The following is a 15,010-nucleotide window of genomic DNA, read 5'->3' as shown; positions in this document are numbered from 1 at the left end:
ATGTGCTAATTCTGTGATTTTATCCTGCCTGCAGCAAATGACATGCTGCACACTGAAGCAGGTCTATGTTACACCACTCAAGCAACGACAGCATTAATAGTGTAGAAAAAGTGTTAATTTATCGCTTCAACATCAAGACTCTGCTAAATTTTCATGTATTAGCACAGCAGCAACGAGTCCGACTCTGTACTGAACACTTGAACTTCTCATGCCTTGCCTGTAGTACCATACCCTAAAACTGGTTTCTCTGCCACCTAGTGGTGAGTGTGGTACATGGAGCTTAATTGTTAACCAGAAATAAACATAATGTTGAACCAGTAGTCTCAGGCATAACTTGCAAAATAATATTATCCTTACAGGTGCCACATATACAGCTTCTCAGATCCACTGATTATGTCTCACTGGTCAGTCCTAATTCCAGGCTGAGGGCTTAAGTTCACGCCTTTAAATATCCCAGGAGATGTGACTGGATAATCACTTCTGAAAACCCATTTGTACAGCATGGCTCTTAACTAATCTTTTCTCATGTGTTTTTGGCACCATGTGGAAATTGTTCTAAAATGTCAAATGAAATTGTTTCCTTTAAGATCATCACAGATATCTCACTTATTTTTATTTCCTGTCCAGTAGTCATGATTAATCAAGTTTTTATTTTTATTTGTTTTTAGTAATGAAAGGTGCTGCATGAAAAAATAATGGTTTTAATTCAACATTATGGGGACTTGTGTTTTGTCCCCATAAGGAAGGTGAGTCCCCACAATTTGACTGTGTAAACTCAATGTCCCCACAACATGAGTTATACAAATGCACGCACGCACACACACACACGCACGCACACACACAAGTTCTATTAAAACACAGTTCTATATAAGCCACCAGTGTTCTGTATTCTCTCCTGACTTTATAAGTGGAGCCAAACAGAGAGATTTCTGCATTAAACCACAAAAACTTGCCTGGTAAACACACCACTTTAACAGACAAGGACAACAGCAAAGACAATGACAACACAATTAAACCCAGCTCATCTTAACAGCATCTGAAGACTGGTAAGAACTATATGTGTCTGAGAGACGACAGACACCGTAGGAGGGTACACCTCACCATTTACTAACTGTAAACAAACAGGAAAACAGCATTTTTCACATGTTTTTTTCTGATGGGATAACACAAACATTACATCAATAAAAATGAAAAAAAGTGAGTAATATGTTGAGAATTAATCTTGATAAAGTATGTTTACACAAAATTTCAGAGCCATACATACAAAAACACAAATATTGAAAACCCCACAACAAATGATCATCTGTATTGTTTCCAGCTTTAACAAATGGACACTAAAAGCACATGTTATAATTTACAATAATAGAGCGAACAAGCATACAAACAGTGAGGAGTTGTATCAAAAATGTCATTAAATCATAATAAACTTCATATATAGGTATGGATGTAGGTATATATATATATACATATGTATATATATGTGTGTGTGTGTATATATATATATATATATATATATATATATATGTATACATATATGTGTATATATCTATATATATATATATATATATATATATATATACATATCGTACATGTCGTACGTGTGTGAAAATTGCTCTCACACTGCTGTGGTTTTGCTGATGTACCAAAAGACAGGCAGCATTACTTCAGTGTCCTAAGACTGCTGTGTCATGGGGGCAGCCCTGCTGAACACGCTTTGCTGTTCATTCACTCTGCTTCAAACAGTAGAATGCAAAAACAAGGTACACATCTAGGATAAATATACTACTGAAGTAACCACATTTTATTATTCTAGATTCTAGATTCAATTCGCATGCAAGGTTAAAGTGTTAATTGCATGTCTAACTGAAACACTGCTGTCTGTAATGGAGGAGCGGGGTTGCACTGACCCCTGTGGGTTACTTTGTGAAGATTGTTGCAGTCAACCAGTTGGTTGCTGCACTTTTGGGGTATAAACATTTTAGCTGCTAGATAGCAGCAAAAACAAGAGTTTCTAGGTGTGTTTCATTAAAGACATTTTGACATGTCGCTGCATGAAAAGCACAGGTGTGCATAAAAAGAGCATTGACGGCTGAATTCTGTTGTTTCAGTTTCACAGTCCTGGTGTTGTGCATGCTGGCTCACTGTAACACTGTCATGGCTTACTGGGACACCTGCATACAGCTGAGCTATCCTTAATGTTATCAGTGACAGAGCTTTTCCTACTATGACAAGTCAACATATCTGCTGTGAAAAGGGGCAATTACTCTTCCAAGAGATATTAAAACTATTGAATCCACATGAAATACCTACTATTTGGAATCGACGTTCAAATGATGCAGCAGTTGCCATTTGAATTACACAGACCAGGAGAACTGAGACCTGATTGTCTACCTCTTCATGCTAAACAGTGATAGCAGTCATCATCTGCTCTTGTCACAGAGCAAGGCCAGAAATTTAATCTGTCTTGCAGGAAGATGAAAGAATGTCCTAAAACATCAGACACTACAGAACTCACTACAGTCAACAAGAGTGAGCTGCCAAGAGATCTTGGACTTTCGGAACCATCATGGCGTCAGCCTCTACTTAACTCAAGTTATCCAATTTTTTTTAATCACCATTCATCAAGTTTTCCCAGCACTAACAGCACTACTGTAGAAGTAGGTTAGATTAATTTACATCTTTTTATCCATATATGCCTCATTACCAGACAGGTATCAGCATGTTGATAGGGTGATGATTTTCTTTGTGTCGACCCAACAGGAAATCAAGACATACATGTGCAGCCATCCCTGGAAGAAAAGCTAACATGTCATGTGTCAAATGGGTCTTTATGATGTTCAAAGTGGGCCTGCCTTTGTGTCAAAGTGGAACCTTGCACAGCTTTTACTGAGGCGGTCCTGAATCTGTACAACCAAATATCTGTGAGATTGTCAGGAAAACAAGCCAAAGCACAACTATGGCCCTAAAATCCTAAGTTTAGGTTTAGGTCAGAGGTGTAAAGTGTATTTTGCTGTGCAGCAGGTTCACATGGTGTCACTTATTTTCCTTTAATTTGATTAAACAGATTATTTGAGAAACATGCAGTGCAACATTAAAGTGTCAAAAAGACTAGACTGTAGCACAAGGACGTTAAGTGTATTCTGTCATGCAAAAAAATGAAATAAAAATATAGAATAGGCAGTGAAATGGAAATTACTCAAGTAATTTATGCAAGTGGGTTGTATCCAGGTCTCCAGGATGCAGGGGGGTCTATTTGAATCTGGCTTTTGGGCTCCCCTTGAGGACAGTCATGATAGCCTGTGTACTTATGCAGTCAAATTAGGCATCAATAAGATCAGTAGTGAGAATCTACATTCTTATCCTTTAAAAATGTGTAAATTTTATGATAGTACACTATTTTTCAACGTGATATTGGAAAAGCTTCGCTCTGTTGGTCTTGAAGACCTCAGTTTGGAAACATGTGCTTACCTCCTTTTATTTCCTTTCTATGAAAAAGAAAAAGCTCTAATCATATAAACGGAATTCTGCATGATGGGAGAATGAAAGAAGAACATGAAGCTATAAATAGCCATATTGGTTTAGTAGCCCAGAAACACCCTTCATTTCTTCTGAGAGGCAGATGAAATGCTGAATGAGTGATTACACTGACTCACAGAAGCTATTGGAACAGAAGCTTGACATGATGTCACATCAATTTTCTATGCAGCAGCATGAGAGATGGCCTTAAGGCACTTTTCAGGGCAAAAAAGAGTGGCTCCTGTGCATTTTCTTGGGTTAAAAAAATACTCAATCTATTTATTCTTCCAAAAACATATAGCATACGTATAAAGGATATTACTACGTGGGCCAGGGAACCCTCGTAAAACTGCTGTTGGTGAACACAGTTAGTTTGCAAATGATTGCATTCTGTCTTTATCTACTTTTACACAGCATCCCAACTTTTTTGAATCCGGGTTGAACAACTAAAAGTCTTGTATTCCAACTTGAACTTCACTCAGAAATATTAGTCAAATTTATTCAATGTATTAAAAGGAAAAGTACTCATGAGACAGAAGGTTCCCTTTCAGAGTGAGAATGCAAACATATTCTGTTGTCATTAAGTTGAATTAATGATTCTGTGCAAATTTGATTTATAAACTATCAAAATTAGTTGCTGAAATTTTTGATTCACATGTGTGACGAACACAGTTGAACACAGTTCATTACAATGAAGGTAAATTTTTCATCATTTACTATGTAATTTCATCATTCGTGACATATATCAATATTAGAAACTTTAAGATATTTTCAATTATTGGAAAATCTAACATTGATTTCAAATATCAACTGGCCCCGACTTATGCAGTAACATGTATTACAGTGAAGGTAGTTATTTTATATTGCTGTGTGCTTTCATCTGACAATGCACACACACACACACACACACACACACACATATATAAATATACACACATATTTCATTAAACGTTTCTTTTTATCTTGATTGGAATAATATACATATTTTAGAGGCAGATATGTGTTTTGTGTTCAATATCTCCCTCTGAAACATAGCGGAGTAGAAGCATAAAGTATCATATGCAAGTGAAGTACAAATACCTCAAATCTATACAGTACTCGAGCAAATATACTTAGTTACTCTCTCTCACCACTACCGAACCTACATCCTAGATTGTGTTTAGGCTGAAAAATAATGTTGGGACTACCCTTGTCAGAAGTCATAAGACTAAATATGGAGCAAAAATGAATATCTGAATTGGGACCAGGGCTGCTGCACTAGACTACATGAGACTATTGACCTAAAAGCAACCTAATTGTTGTTGCAGCGTTTCTTTCAAGGAACAAAATCGTGCAGCGTTTCTGAGGCTGCTAGGCTAATTTGAATGTGGGAAACCTGATTAAAATCGGCAATTGTAAAATTTGCACCTCCCAGTTTTGATGTTACATAACCAAATGTCAGGCTATATTATGCAGAGAGTTCTCCTGTCTCAAACACTCCAAAACTATAATCTAAACCAGAGCACACCACACGCTGAGACCCAGGTGTTTGCTGGGGGCCATGAGAAGTGAGTTGCTCTTTTTAAAATATACAGCACCTGACGGTTTCATTGACAGATAGAACATCATCCTTGTCCTTATTCAGGCTTTGGCATTGTGTCCATCTGGGTGTTTGCCCTCCTGTTGCTGCTGAGGAGTTCAACATGCGCAGGTGACTTCAGTGTGGGTGAGCAGGTTCACTTCTTTGACTTTACGAGTACTTGGACTGCAACAGGTTCACCACAGTTTGTGGTGTTTGTCAGTGGTTTTTTTTTTTATGGAAAACTTTAAATGCTGCATAGAAACACTAACTTTTCATACGTGAAATGTAGGGTTTTTGGCATTTTATTTTTGGCATGTTTTATTTTTTAACACCTCGTGAATAGGCCACCATACATTAAGTGCAACATTTTCTTTTTCGATATAAACATTCTATTGATCAGTGAATTGTTAGTGACATGGAATGTGCAGTGAAGCTGGAGGTCATTCACATGATGATGTGGTTTTATTTTGGCTGATTTCCCTATTTTCCCAACTACTGATTTCCCAACTACAGAGTGTTGTGTGTGTTGTTGATATCAGAGTTATGGCTGTTTGTCACGGCAAGGAGACAAACTTTGTATCAGAAAAAGCAAAATACAACAATACAACAAGTCAAAGGAATGACAAAAACAGGAGTTTGATAAATGGACTCTGGTTGGTTGATGATTCTCTGTCCAATCAGTGGTCTGCAGTGTCTTCACTCCACCTTTTAGCATCGGCTCAGCTGACTTGGAACCTCCACCGAGGTGATACCAAACACAACCAGGCACCAGGTACTATCCACGGCTTCTGTCAATGGAAAATCAAAAAAGAGCAAGTCAAGCCGAGCCAAGCCGAGCCAAGCTGCAGCATGCAGTGGAAACACAGCAAGAGCTGAAAGAAACTCCAAGTTGTGACATCATGTTAACTGCTACCTTACATTTGCGTTTTTTACATTCATTTCAATAGCCAGGATAATTTCGATTTGGCGGTTATTCACAACATCTTACTGTGTCGATTTTAGCGTTCCCCTCCTCTCAGATCCATTTTCTTTGTATGCTAATATTTGAACACTGTCTGTGTTCCAATTTAACCACCTAGGTTAACTTAAAGGATAACTTTCGTTTTTTACAACCTGGACTATTTGTAGCATTAAATACGACCATTTACTCACCCAGACAACTTTGGTGGCATTTGGAGTCGTTTTGAAGAAATTAGCCCCAGAAGAGCGGCGCGTATATCCGTATAATGCGAGTAATTGGGGCACCCGTGCGTAGCCTCTATAAACGCATAATCTGCGGCGAAACTCGTTCATATTCCAATATTTTGTTATGATATGCTGGCGCTATTCCCCTCTGAGCCCGTGGTGGCATGTTATCAACATCCAGTGTCTCTAGACAACTACTTCTGACGTGGATGACGTCATTTTCGAGCGCCGCGCGCTGCGAGCAACCAGCCACAACACGGCTAACTCTGCGGCGGTCGGCTAGTTTAGCTGTAGTTTGCGACTGTTATTTTTCACAAAATGGATGAATATTTTTCTGAATCTTAGGTGGTGGACGATGACTTTGTTTACGATGGACGTCCTTACCGTTTTGAGCCGGAGTACACGGACGAGGAGCTCGTTGAAAGGAGGACGAGGAGGCAGAGAGAGGAACAGCCAAACAAGAACAAACGGCTGCGCGTCCACGAGTAGACGGTAACTGGTGGTGTTCTTGTGGACAATGTTCATCGATGACAACAGAGGAGGATATGTTCATCGATGACAACAGAGGAGGAATGCCTCTGTTGCTCAGAGTGGGACTTGCGGCCAGGAGATAGGCGTCTGGATGTGTCAATAAATGTCTGTGTCACAACACTGGAGGATTTCTGCGCAATGATAAACTTCTGGCAAACAAAACCAGGCAAATAAACAATCTATACGTGTGTAAGCTACTTACTCAATCGGAAGTTGCCCACTTGGTCCTGCAGGCTTTGGCTGGGTCTTCAAGTTCACTTCAGGGACACGAAAAAACGTCTCCACCACAGCCCGGTTTATCATTACGCGGAAATCCTCCAGGGTTGTGATACAGACGTTTATTGACACATCCTCCTCTGTTGTCATCGATGAACATTGTCCACAAGAACACCACCAGTTACCGTCTACTCGTGGACGCGCAGCCGTTTGTTGTTGTTTGGCCAGCTGTTCTTTTCTCTGCCTCCTCGTCCTCCTTTCAACGAGCTCCTCGTCCGTGTACTCAGGCTCAAAACGGTAAGGACGTCCATCGTAAACAAAGTCATCGTCCACCACCTCAGATTCGGAAAAATATTCATCCATTTTGTGAAAAATAACAGTCGCAAACTACAGCTAAACTAGCCCACTGCCGCAGAGTTAGCTGTGTTGTGGCTGGTTGCTCGCAGCCCACGGCGCTTGAAAATGACATCATCCACGTCAGAAGTAGTTGTCTAGAGACACTGGATGTTGATAACATGCCACCACGGGCTCAGAGGGGAATAGCGCCAGCATATCATAACAAAATATTGGAATATGAACGAGTTTCGCCGCAGATTATACGTTTATAGAGGCTACGCACGGGTGCCCCAATCACTCGCATTATACGGATATACGCGCCGCTCTTCTGGGGCTAATTTCTTCAAAACGACTCCAAATGCCACCAAAGTTGTCTGGGTGTCTATATGGTCGTATTTAATGCTACAAATAAAGTCCAGGTTGTAAAAAACGAAAGTTATCCTTTAAAGCTCCTTATATTCAGTCTTAAGGATCACAGGATGGGGCAAAGCGGAACTTTTCATGTTAAATTTCTCCATCACCATACACCATACATTTGGGTTGGAGTTGTAATGACTAGAACTACAAGAGACTCAGGTGCAAAGATCTCAAGTCCAAAAATTCAAAAATTTAATTAACTGAAGGTGAAAAGCAGATCAGCCAGGCAATAATCAAAACTCAAACACCAGGCAGAGCTGCAAAGCAACAACAGGCCTAACAAAGGCTGGAGCTCTAGTCTGCAGGAAGACAAAGACAATCTGGCAAACAGGAAGTGGATCGCTTGGACTATAAGTACTGGGGGGGCTGATTGGATAATTTAGAACAGGTGACGACTGAAACTGGTGGGAAACTGAACAATGACAGGAAGAAAAACACACTGGACTGCATAAGGAAAGTTATTACAATATAAAACAGAGAATGCAGTTAGCAAGAGTTCATATGTGTCGTCACAGGAGGTACGTGTATGAATGGGTGTCTGAGCTGCTCCCAGCTTTGCTATTGAGGCATGTAAATATTTAACCCATTCAACCACTGAGACAGATCCTTTTAAAAAACAGTACTAGGACAGACCTGTGCAGGGCAGACCTGCAAAGCTGGGAGCGGGGCTGCAAAGAAATAACAATTCATGTTAAAATGCATTGCCTGCACCAACATTTTAACACTTAACCTTTCATTTTCTGTTTTATCTTATTTTGAACTTCAGTCAGTGAGCACCATCACAACAAATGGGAAAATAATCTAATCATGTAGAAAGGCAACTTGTAGGAGGCAGAGTTATACGAAACATTTACGACAGACTTGCTATATAATTAATTAGATAAAATCCAAAAAGAATAATCAATCACAACACAAAATTGATCATAAGGATAATGTAGCATTGCAATGAGAGCTAATTTAGCAAAGTTTTAGTTCATCTGTCCCATGTTAGGAAGAGGTTTGCTGTGTTTCATATTTTAGTTTTTATTAACATTTTACAAGATTTGGGTCCCGTTCTATTCAGTGTTTGAATCTGGCACCTTTGCTTCCCTGAAGGTGAGTCATGCTGTGAGAGGAGCTGGTCTCTGTGTGTCAAATGATAGTTTAAACAAATTAAGCATCAATGACTCCAGTGACGGGAATTTTTTTCAAACAACAAGCCTCTGTTCATACACCTGTGGTGCAGGATAAACTTCAGTCTTTATATTATGATAAATAAGATGATCTTTTTCTTTGTTCGCAGTGAATCCCTGTTGCTACTACCCTTGTCAGAACTCAGGAGTCTGTGTGAGATTTGATGCAGATCGCTATGAATGTGACTGCACAGGCACTGGCTTCCATGGTGAAAACTGCTCTGTTCGTAAGTTCATTTACTTACTAACAGCTCAACTAATTCTTTACAGCAATAACTAAATCCAGCTTGAAGGCAAGTTTGTAGCTGGCTTGGACCACTACAGAGGGCCTCAAAGACCTTTTTCTTGAAATCAAACACACAATCTTTGCCCATAGCGGAGTTCTGGACCAGAGTTGGCCTCATGCTGAAACCCAACCCGAGCGTCGTTGACTTCTTCCTCACCCACTTCAACTGGTTCTGGGACTTTGTAAACAACTCTTTCCTGAGAGACATGCTGATGGAGGTGGTGCTCAAAGGTAGGCGAACGAGGGAAATAAGCTTTAAGTAAGACCCCAGAGATGTAAGAAGACTTTTTTTTTCTTTTGTTTTGAAGTTCTGAAGTTTATGGTGTGCTTATGCAGGATGACCACACTTCATCACTTCATCCAGTCAAAACGTTGGATAAAAATTTTATTTCAGAAAATTGATTAGGTGTCATGGCTTTAGACTCATGTCATGCTAAAGGATTTATTGATTAATTAATTTTTTATAAACTTTACAGTATTTATTTATCTTATATCTGGATGGAAGCATTCATAAATTGCTGGACTGTGCTTTTATCATTCAAAAGTCGGAACAAACCTTATTCCAAGTCCTCCGACCTATAACAGCAAGTATGGATATCTGAACTGGGAGTCCTTCTACAACCTGAGTTATTACACCAGGATCCTGCCTCCTGTACCTCAAGACTGTCCTTTGCCCATGGGAACTAAAGGTAGATCTTTGATCTACACAACAACTACACACTGCATACATGCCTTTCATACTAAAGGTCAGTGATATCCACTATAGCCCAGGGGGTAGTTCTGTATTTACCTCAGGGTAAGAAGACTACATGTGGTAAAGTGAAAGGCAAGTGGTGGATTAACAAAAACGACACTATATAGAATATAAACTAAAAATAACTGAAAAGAAAAGTGAAGAAAAGCTGTTAAACTGGCTAAAAGCATTGTCAGGTTGAAATGTTAACTAAAAACACAGATAACGGATATATGGTGTTAGCTAAAACTAATGAATAAATGGTTGAGATGTAGTGAGCTAAACGTAGATGGTTGAAATGACCAAATTCTGCCACCCCAGGTGGTTCTAGTATAAATACAAACCAGCCTAAACGTGGACAAATCACTTGCATGAATTTCAGTGTGGGTGTACAAAGAAGGGTTGTAAACCACTGCTGTATACCAATATATAACATGCGGTTCAATATCTGTCCACAGGCAAAGCAGTTCTTCCTGATCCCAAAGTGTTGGCTGAGCGTTTCTTTAAGAGGACCAAATTTCGTCCAGACCCTCAGGGAGCCAATCTGATGCTTGTGTTCATGGCCCAGCACTTCACGCACCAGTTTTTCAAGACAGACCATAAAACTGGCAGCAGCTTCACCAAGGCTTTGGGACATGGGGTGAGACACACTATGATTGTTCCAGAAACAATTCATACTGTTTGAGTGTTGATTGGATACGAGTGGCAGAGGAGCTCCAACGAGTGCACCAAAGCCTCAATATGAAAAAGGCGAAACAAACATTTTAGCCTGTAGCCTTGTACAATGAAAGGCTAATAGTGCTCCTGGGGCTTTTTGAACTTATCTTGCTCTTTCTTTTAGAGACCAGTACAAGCTGCAATGAGGTGATCTTTTTTTAATGACAGCAGAAAGACCCACAGCTTTCAGAGGAAAGGGGATTAGCTCCGTGTGGACTTTTCTGTGAGTTTTTAGGGTCTTTATCTGAACCAGCAGACAGCTTACTTTCACAGTGCGCAGAAGGAAAAATAACTTGATGGGTCAGAACAAACTCATCAGCGAGCACATGCTTTCTGTTCATTCAGATTTTCTCTGGAAGACATTTTTTAACTGTCCCAACAAAACTATAACACATTGCTTGCTGTGAGCCATTTGTTAAATAAGAGTTTTCTCTCCCACAAACTCAACATATTGTAGATTTGTCTTGCAGATTATTCACATGACCTGAATTTTTGGTGATATGTCTCAGGAGCTAGTTCATATGTATGCAAAACTGTGGCTTTATTGATAATCCAGATTGTCCTAAGTGGAGGAACTGCACGCTGCCTGGGCTTTTCACAACATTTTACACTGGAAGAGCAAGCGTCACACTTCTTCTGGCCACCCTTATAGCTGCTGAGGTGGATTTTTCAAGATGAAGCGCTCTTATGAGATCAACCTCATGGGTTTTGGTTTCCAGATCCACCTCTTTAAAGAGCAAGTTTCAGATCGTCAGTGTCTACCCCAGCCTGTGTTAGACTTACTGAATCTATGCTGACAGCCTGAGGCCTTGGTTTAATAACCACCTGCATTTCCATTGATTTCATTTACAAAATAATTTCTGCTTTTAGCGCATTCAATGAGACAGACGTTAAAGAAATTTGCAATCAGAAACAAATCAGCTTTTGAACACAGTCCAACGTTTTTACGGGTGGAACATTTTGTGAACCAGTATGGCGAGCACTAAAAAAAGAGTTTTTATAATAGTTTGTATAATAATGATTAATTGGCTGAGAAAATAAAATTCCAAAAACAACAAACAAAATATTGTAGCTCCTTAAACCCCAGCTCAAACAAACAGAAAGACGTTTACTGAACTCTCAGGAACAGCAAGCGGGAGAAAACAGTGCAAATGAAAATGTCAGCTCACCCAAACTTCAGTGCTATTTACAAAATGTGGATTATTATTCTATTAACAAAGCTTTCATAAACACAGATACTGAGGATCAAACAACCAGGACTCACAGATTTTACACAAAAAACAAATACAAAAGGGTTTGGAAGCAGAGGACAGAACCAAAGTGCCTCTGTCTGGACTGCTGGAAACACAGTATTTTGAAAGGCAGGAAGCTGAGAAAGGACCCCCAGACCAGATCTAGAAAGAGACACCTACCTTTCAGAAAAGGTCAAGAAAAACTGTGACACAGGTTGGGAAAAACCGGCGAGGAGATTTCTTGTCAGAAAAAGTAAACATGGGCCATTTTATGCTTTTGAACAAACAGCTAGTGCTGTTTCATCCTGCTGATTCCAGAAAGATTCTGATATTCGGCAACTTTGGCAGTTTATAATTGATGTACATGTAAGTGACGCTGTTGCATGCTTCTGTTTTTGTGTTAGCATTGTATATTTTCACATGATTATTGGGAAAGTGAATTGATTTGACCTCTCTTTTTCTTTCAGGTAGAGTCTGGAAATATCTATGGAGACAACCTCATGCGACAGCTTCAACTCCGACTTCACAAAGATGGAAAGCTAAAATATCAGGTCTCACTTTTTCTGCATAATCTCAGCATTCAGATGACATGGGCATCCATGACAAGAGCAGTGCAAGCATCAGTGTTGGAAGAGTGTGGTCCGATTATGCAGGACAATCTCCTGCTAATCTAACATCTAAGAATCAAACACAACATCAGAGCATCTGGGGAAGTGCAGTGAATGGTTCAAGAATGTACTTTCTGCCCTAATCTATAAGCAAAACCTTTAAAATCCTTTTCCTACACGTGTCTTTCCTGTTTGTTCACAGTTAGTAAATGGTGAGATGTACCCTCCTACGGTGTCTGAGGTCCCTGTGCACATGGTGTATCCTGAAGGTATCCCTCCAGAGCAGCGTCTGGCCATTGGTCAGGAGACGTTTGGCATCCTGCCGGGTCTCACCATGTACGCCACCATATGGCTGAGAGAGCATAACAGAGTCTGTGACATCCTGAAGGCAGAACATCCCACCTGGGATGATGAGCAGCTCTTCCAGACCACCAGGCTCATCATCATCGGTGAGTCGAGTTTGACATCAGCTGAAGAGATCGGTGGCCACAACCAGATGCAAAATACAAGCTTTTCTGTTTATTTTCTAACCTTCAGGGGAGACAATCCGCATCATAATAGAAGAGTATGTGCAGCAGCTGAGTGGTTACCTGCTGAAGCTGAAGTTTGATCCTCCTATGCTCTTCAACTCGCCTTTCCAGTACAGCAACCGCATAGCTCTGGAGTTCTGCCAGCTCTACCACTGGCACCCACTGATGCCTGACAGCTTCCTGATCGACGGAGATGAAATCCAGTACTCCCAGTTTTTTTACAACACCTCCCTCATCATGCACTATGGAATGGAGAAGCTTGTGGATGCCTTCTCTCGACAGCCTGCAGGACAGGTAGTGGAGTAAAACTCACTGACAGTGTACGAGTGTTAGGGGTACAACTGAATCTACTGTCTTTTGTCTGTAGCATATTACAGCTCTTTCATACAAATGACATGACCATGACATAACCATTTATGCCTTATTTTATCTTAAGATTTCAAACCATTTTCATAGAATCAAGACTTTTATTTTTCCCATATGGATTAACTTACTTTTAGAAGGGACGCTGAAAATTTAAGATCTTTAGCAGCAACGCTTTGTTCACAGAAATACTAAAAAATAAATATAGTACTATTAAAATAACAGAAATTACAAAAAAAACAGCATGCAGGCCTTACAGTATCATGACAATTTAGAATAATATTAAAATTCTCAGATATCTTTGCAGATCATTCTATTAAAGCTCACCCAGTGCGGGACAAGACGAGCGTAAAGGCAATCGTTTGTAAGTTTGTTCTAACACAGTTTCCCTGAATCATTGGCTTATTATTCTAGACATTTTCAAACTTTGACAACAGCGTGACACCATGAACATTTTATTTGAATTAAGCGCATGCAGATTCAAGCACAATAAAAGCATACTGCAGCACATTAAAGGAGAGTTTTTGATTTGTTCACTGGTTAATTGAATAAAATAACACAAATATGTGATAATATTTCTGTAAAAGGTATTTGGTAGACAGAGTCCCTGTGCATTCTACCACATGGTAGAACAGATACCATTTTGACTTAACAGTCATCAGAGTTATTTCAAAATGGCATTAAGAATTTAAATTAGCCATTTGCTGTTAATGTTGAAACGTGGAGATGAACTCCAGAGGTAGTTTTAAAGCGAAGTACTCCACTTTGTTTGAACCTGCTCCACCACATTTTTTTCAGGTAATCAAGTCACTGACAAAATGCCCCAAGTGTCTCACACAGGTAGTTTTCAGTAATTGCAGGGCATTGGCGTAATGTTTGTCTGGCTTTCAGATAGGTGGTGGCCGCAATTCTCATGAAGGCCTCCTGATAGTCTCAGAATTGGCAATCAACGAGTCCAGAGAACAACGTTTGCAATCCTTCAATCAATACAGGAAGAAGTTTAACCTCAAGCCATACGCCTCTTTCTATGAATTCACTGGTAAGATGGAATGATATTGTAATTATCCATCTGTTACTTATTCAGAGCAAGTTTGTGTTTTTGCTGCTAATGTTTAGCAAGTATTCTCAGAAGAACATTGATTTTTTTCAGTTCACTAAAAGTATAATTAGATAGGACATTAATCTAGTGTTATTTCTCTTTTTCAACCAGATGACTTAGAAATGGCCAGAGGTCTGCAGGAGCTCTACGGCGACATAGATGCTTTGGAGTTTTACCCCGGCCTTCTTCTTGAAAAGGTACGTCCAGGCGCCATATTTGGTGAGAGCATGATGGAGATTTGGGCACCTTTCTCCCTGAAAGGCCTGCTGGGAAACCCCATCTGCTCGCCTGAGTACTGGAAGCCCAGCACCTTTGGGGGAGAGACAGGCTTCAGTATTGTCAAAACGGCTACTTTGAAGAAACTGGTGTGCCTCAACACCAAGTGGTGTCCATACGTGGACTTCCACATTCCACGAAATGAGGAGGAAGCAAAACCAAGAGAACCGTCCACTGAACTTTGAACTACTAATTAGCCAAACGAGCTCTGATTTTATTTTTCTTCTATTGC

At 40.0% G+C, this 15,010-nt stretch overlaps 1 protein-coding gene across 2 annotated transcripts; it reads left to right on the top strand.

Moving 5' to 3' along the window:
• Positions 1–5,160: 5,160 nt before the first annotated feature.
• Positions 5,161–14,963, top strand: LOC121606358 (prostaglandin G/H synthase 1-like). Of its 2 annotated transcripts, none has more exons than XM_041936615.1 (10): positions 5,161–5,221; positions 9,045–9,161; positions 9,311–9,451; positions 9,766–9,909; positions 10,412–10,593; positions 12,370–12,453; positions 12,713–12,959; positions 13,048–13,334; positions 14,295–14,442; positions 14,614–14,963. In XM_041936615.1, exons 3-10 carry the CDS (start codon positions 9,337–9,339, stop codon positions 14,961–14,963), a joined length of 1,557 nt encoding a protein of 518 aa, XP_041792549.1. In that variant the 5' UTR covers positions 5,161–5,221; positions 9,045–9,161; positions 9,311–9,336. The 2 variants fall into 2 exon arrangements, with proteins under 2 accessions (XP_041792549.1, XP_041792550.1); XM_041936616.1 differs by lacking the exon at positions 5,161–5,221 and adding an exon at positions 8,154–8,166.
• Positions 14,964–15,010: the final 47 nt, after the last annotated feature.

This window comes from Chelmon rostratus, chromosome 5, assembly GCF_017976325.1.
Source record: "Chelmon rostratus isolate fCheRos1 chromosome 5, fCheRos1.pri, whole genome shotgun sequence".
Taxonomy (NCBI): Eukaryota; Metazoa; Chordata; class Actinopteri; order Chaetodontiformes; family Chaetodontidae; genus Chelmon; species Chelmon rostratus.
The sequence above is the reverse complement of the archived record's forward strand: the minus strand, read 5'-3'. Positions and strand labels throughout refer to the sequence as shown.

Coding starts and splice junctions, on each gene's coding strand:
- LOC121606358 (XM_041936615.1), top strand. CDS start 9,337: ATGCTGAAACCCAACCCGAGCGTCGTTGACTTCTTCCTCACCCACTTC. Junction 9,452..9,765: donor GATGGAGGTGGTGCTCAAAG/GTAGGCGAACGA, acceptor ATCATTCAAAAG/TCGGAACAAACCTTATTCCA. Junction 9,910..10,411: donor TTTGCCCATGGGAACTAAAG/GTAGATCTTTGA, acceptor ATCTGTCCACAG/GCAAAGCAGTTCTTCCTGAT.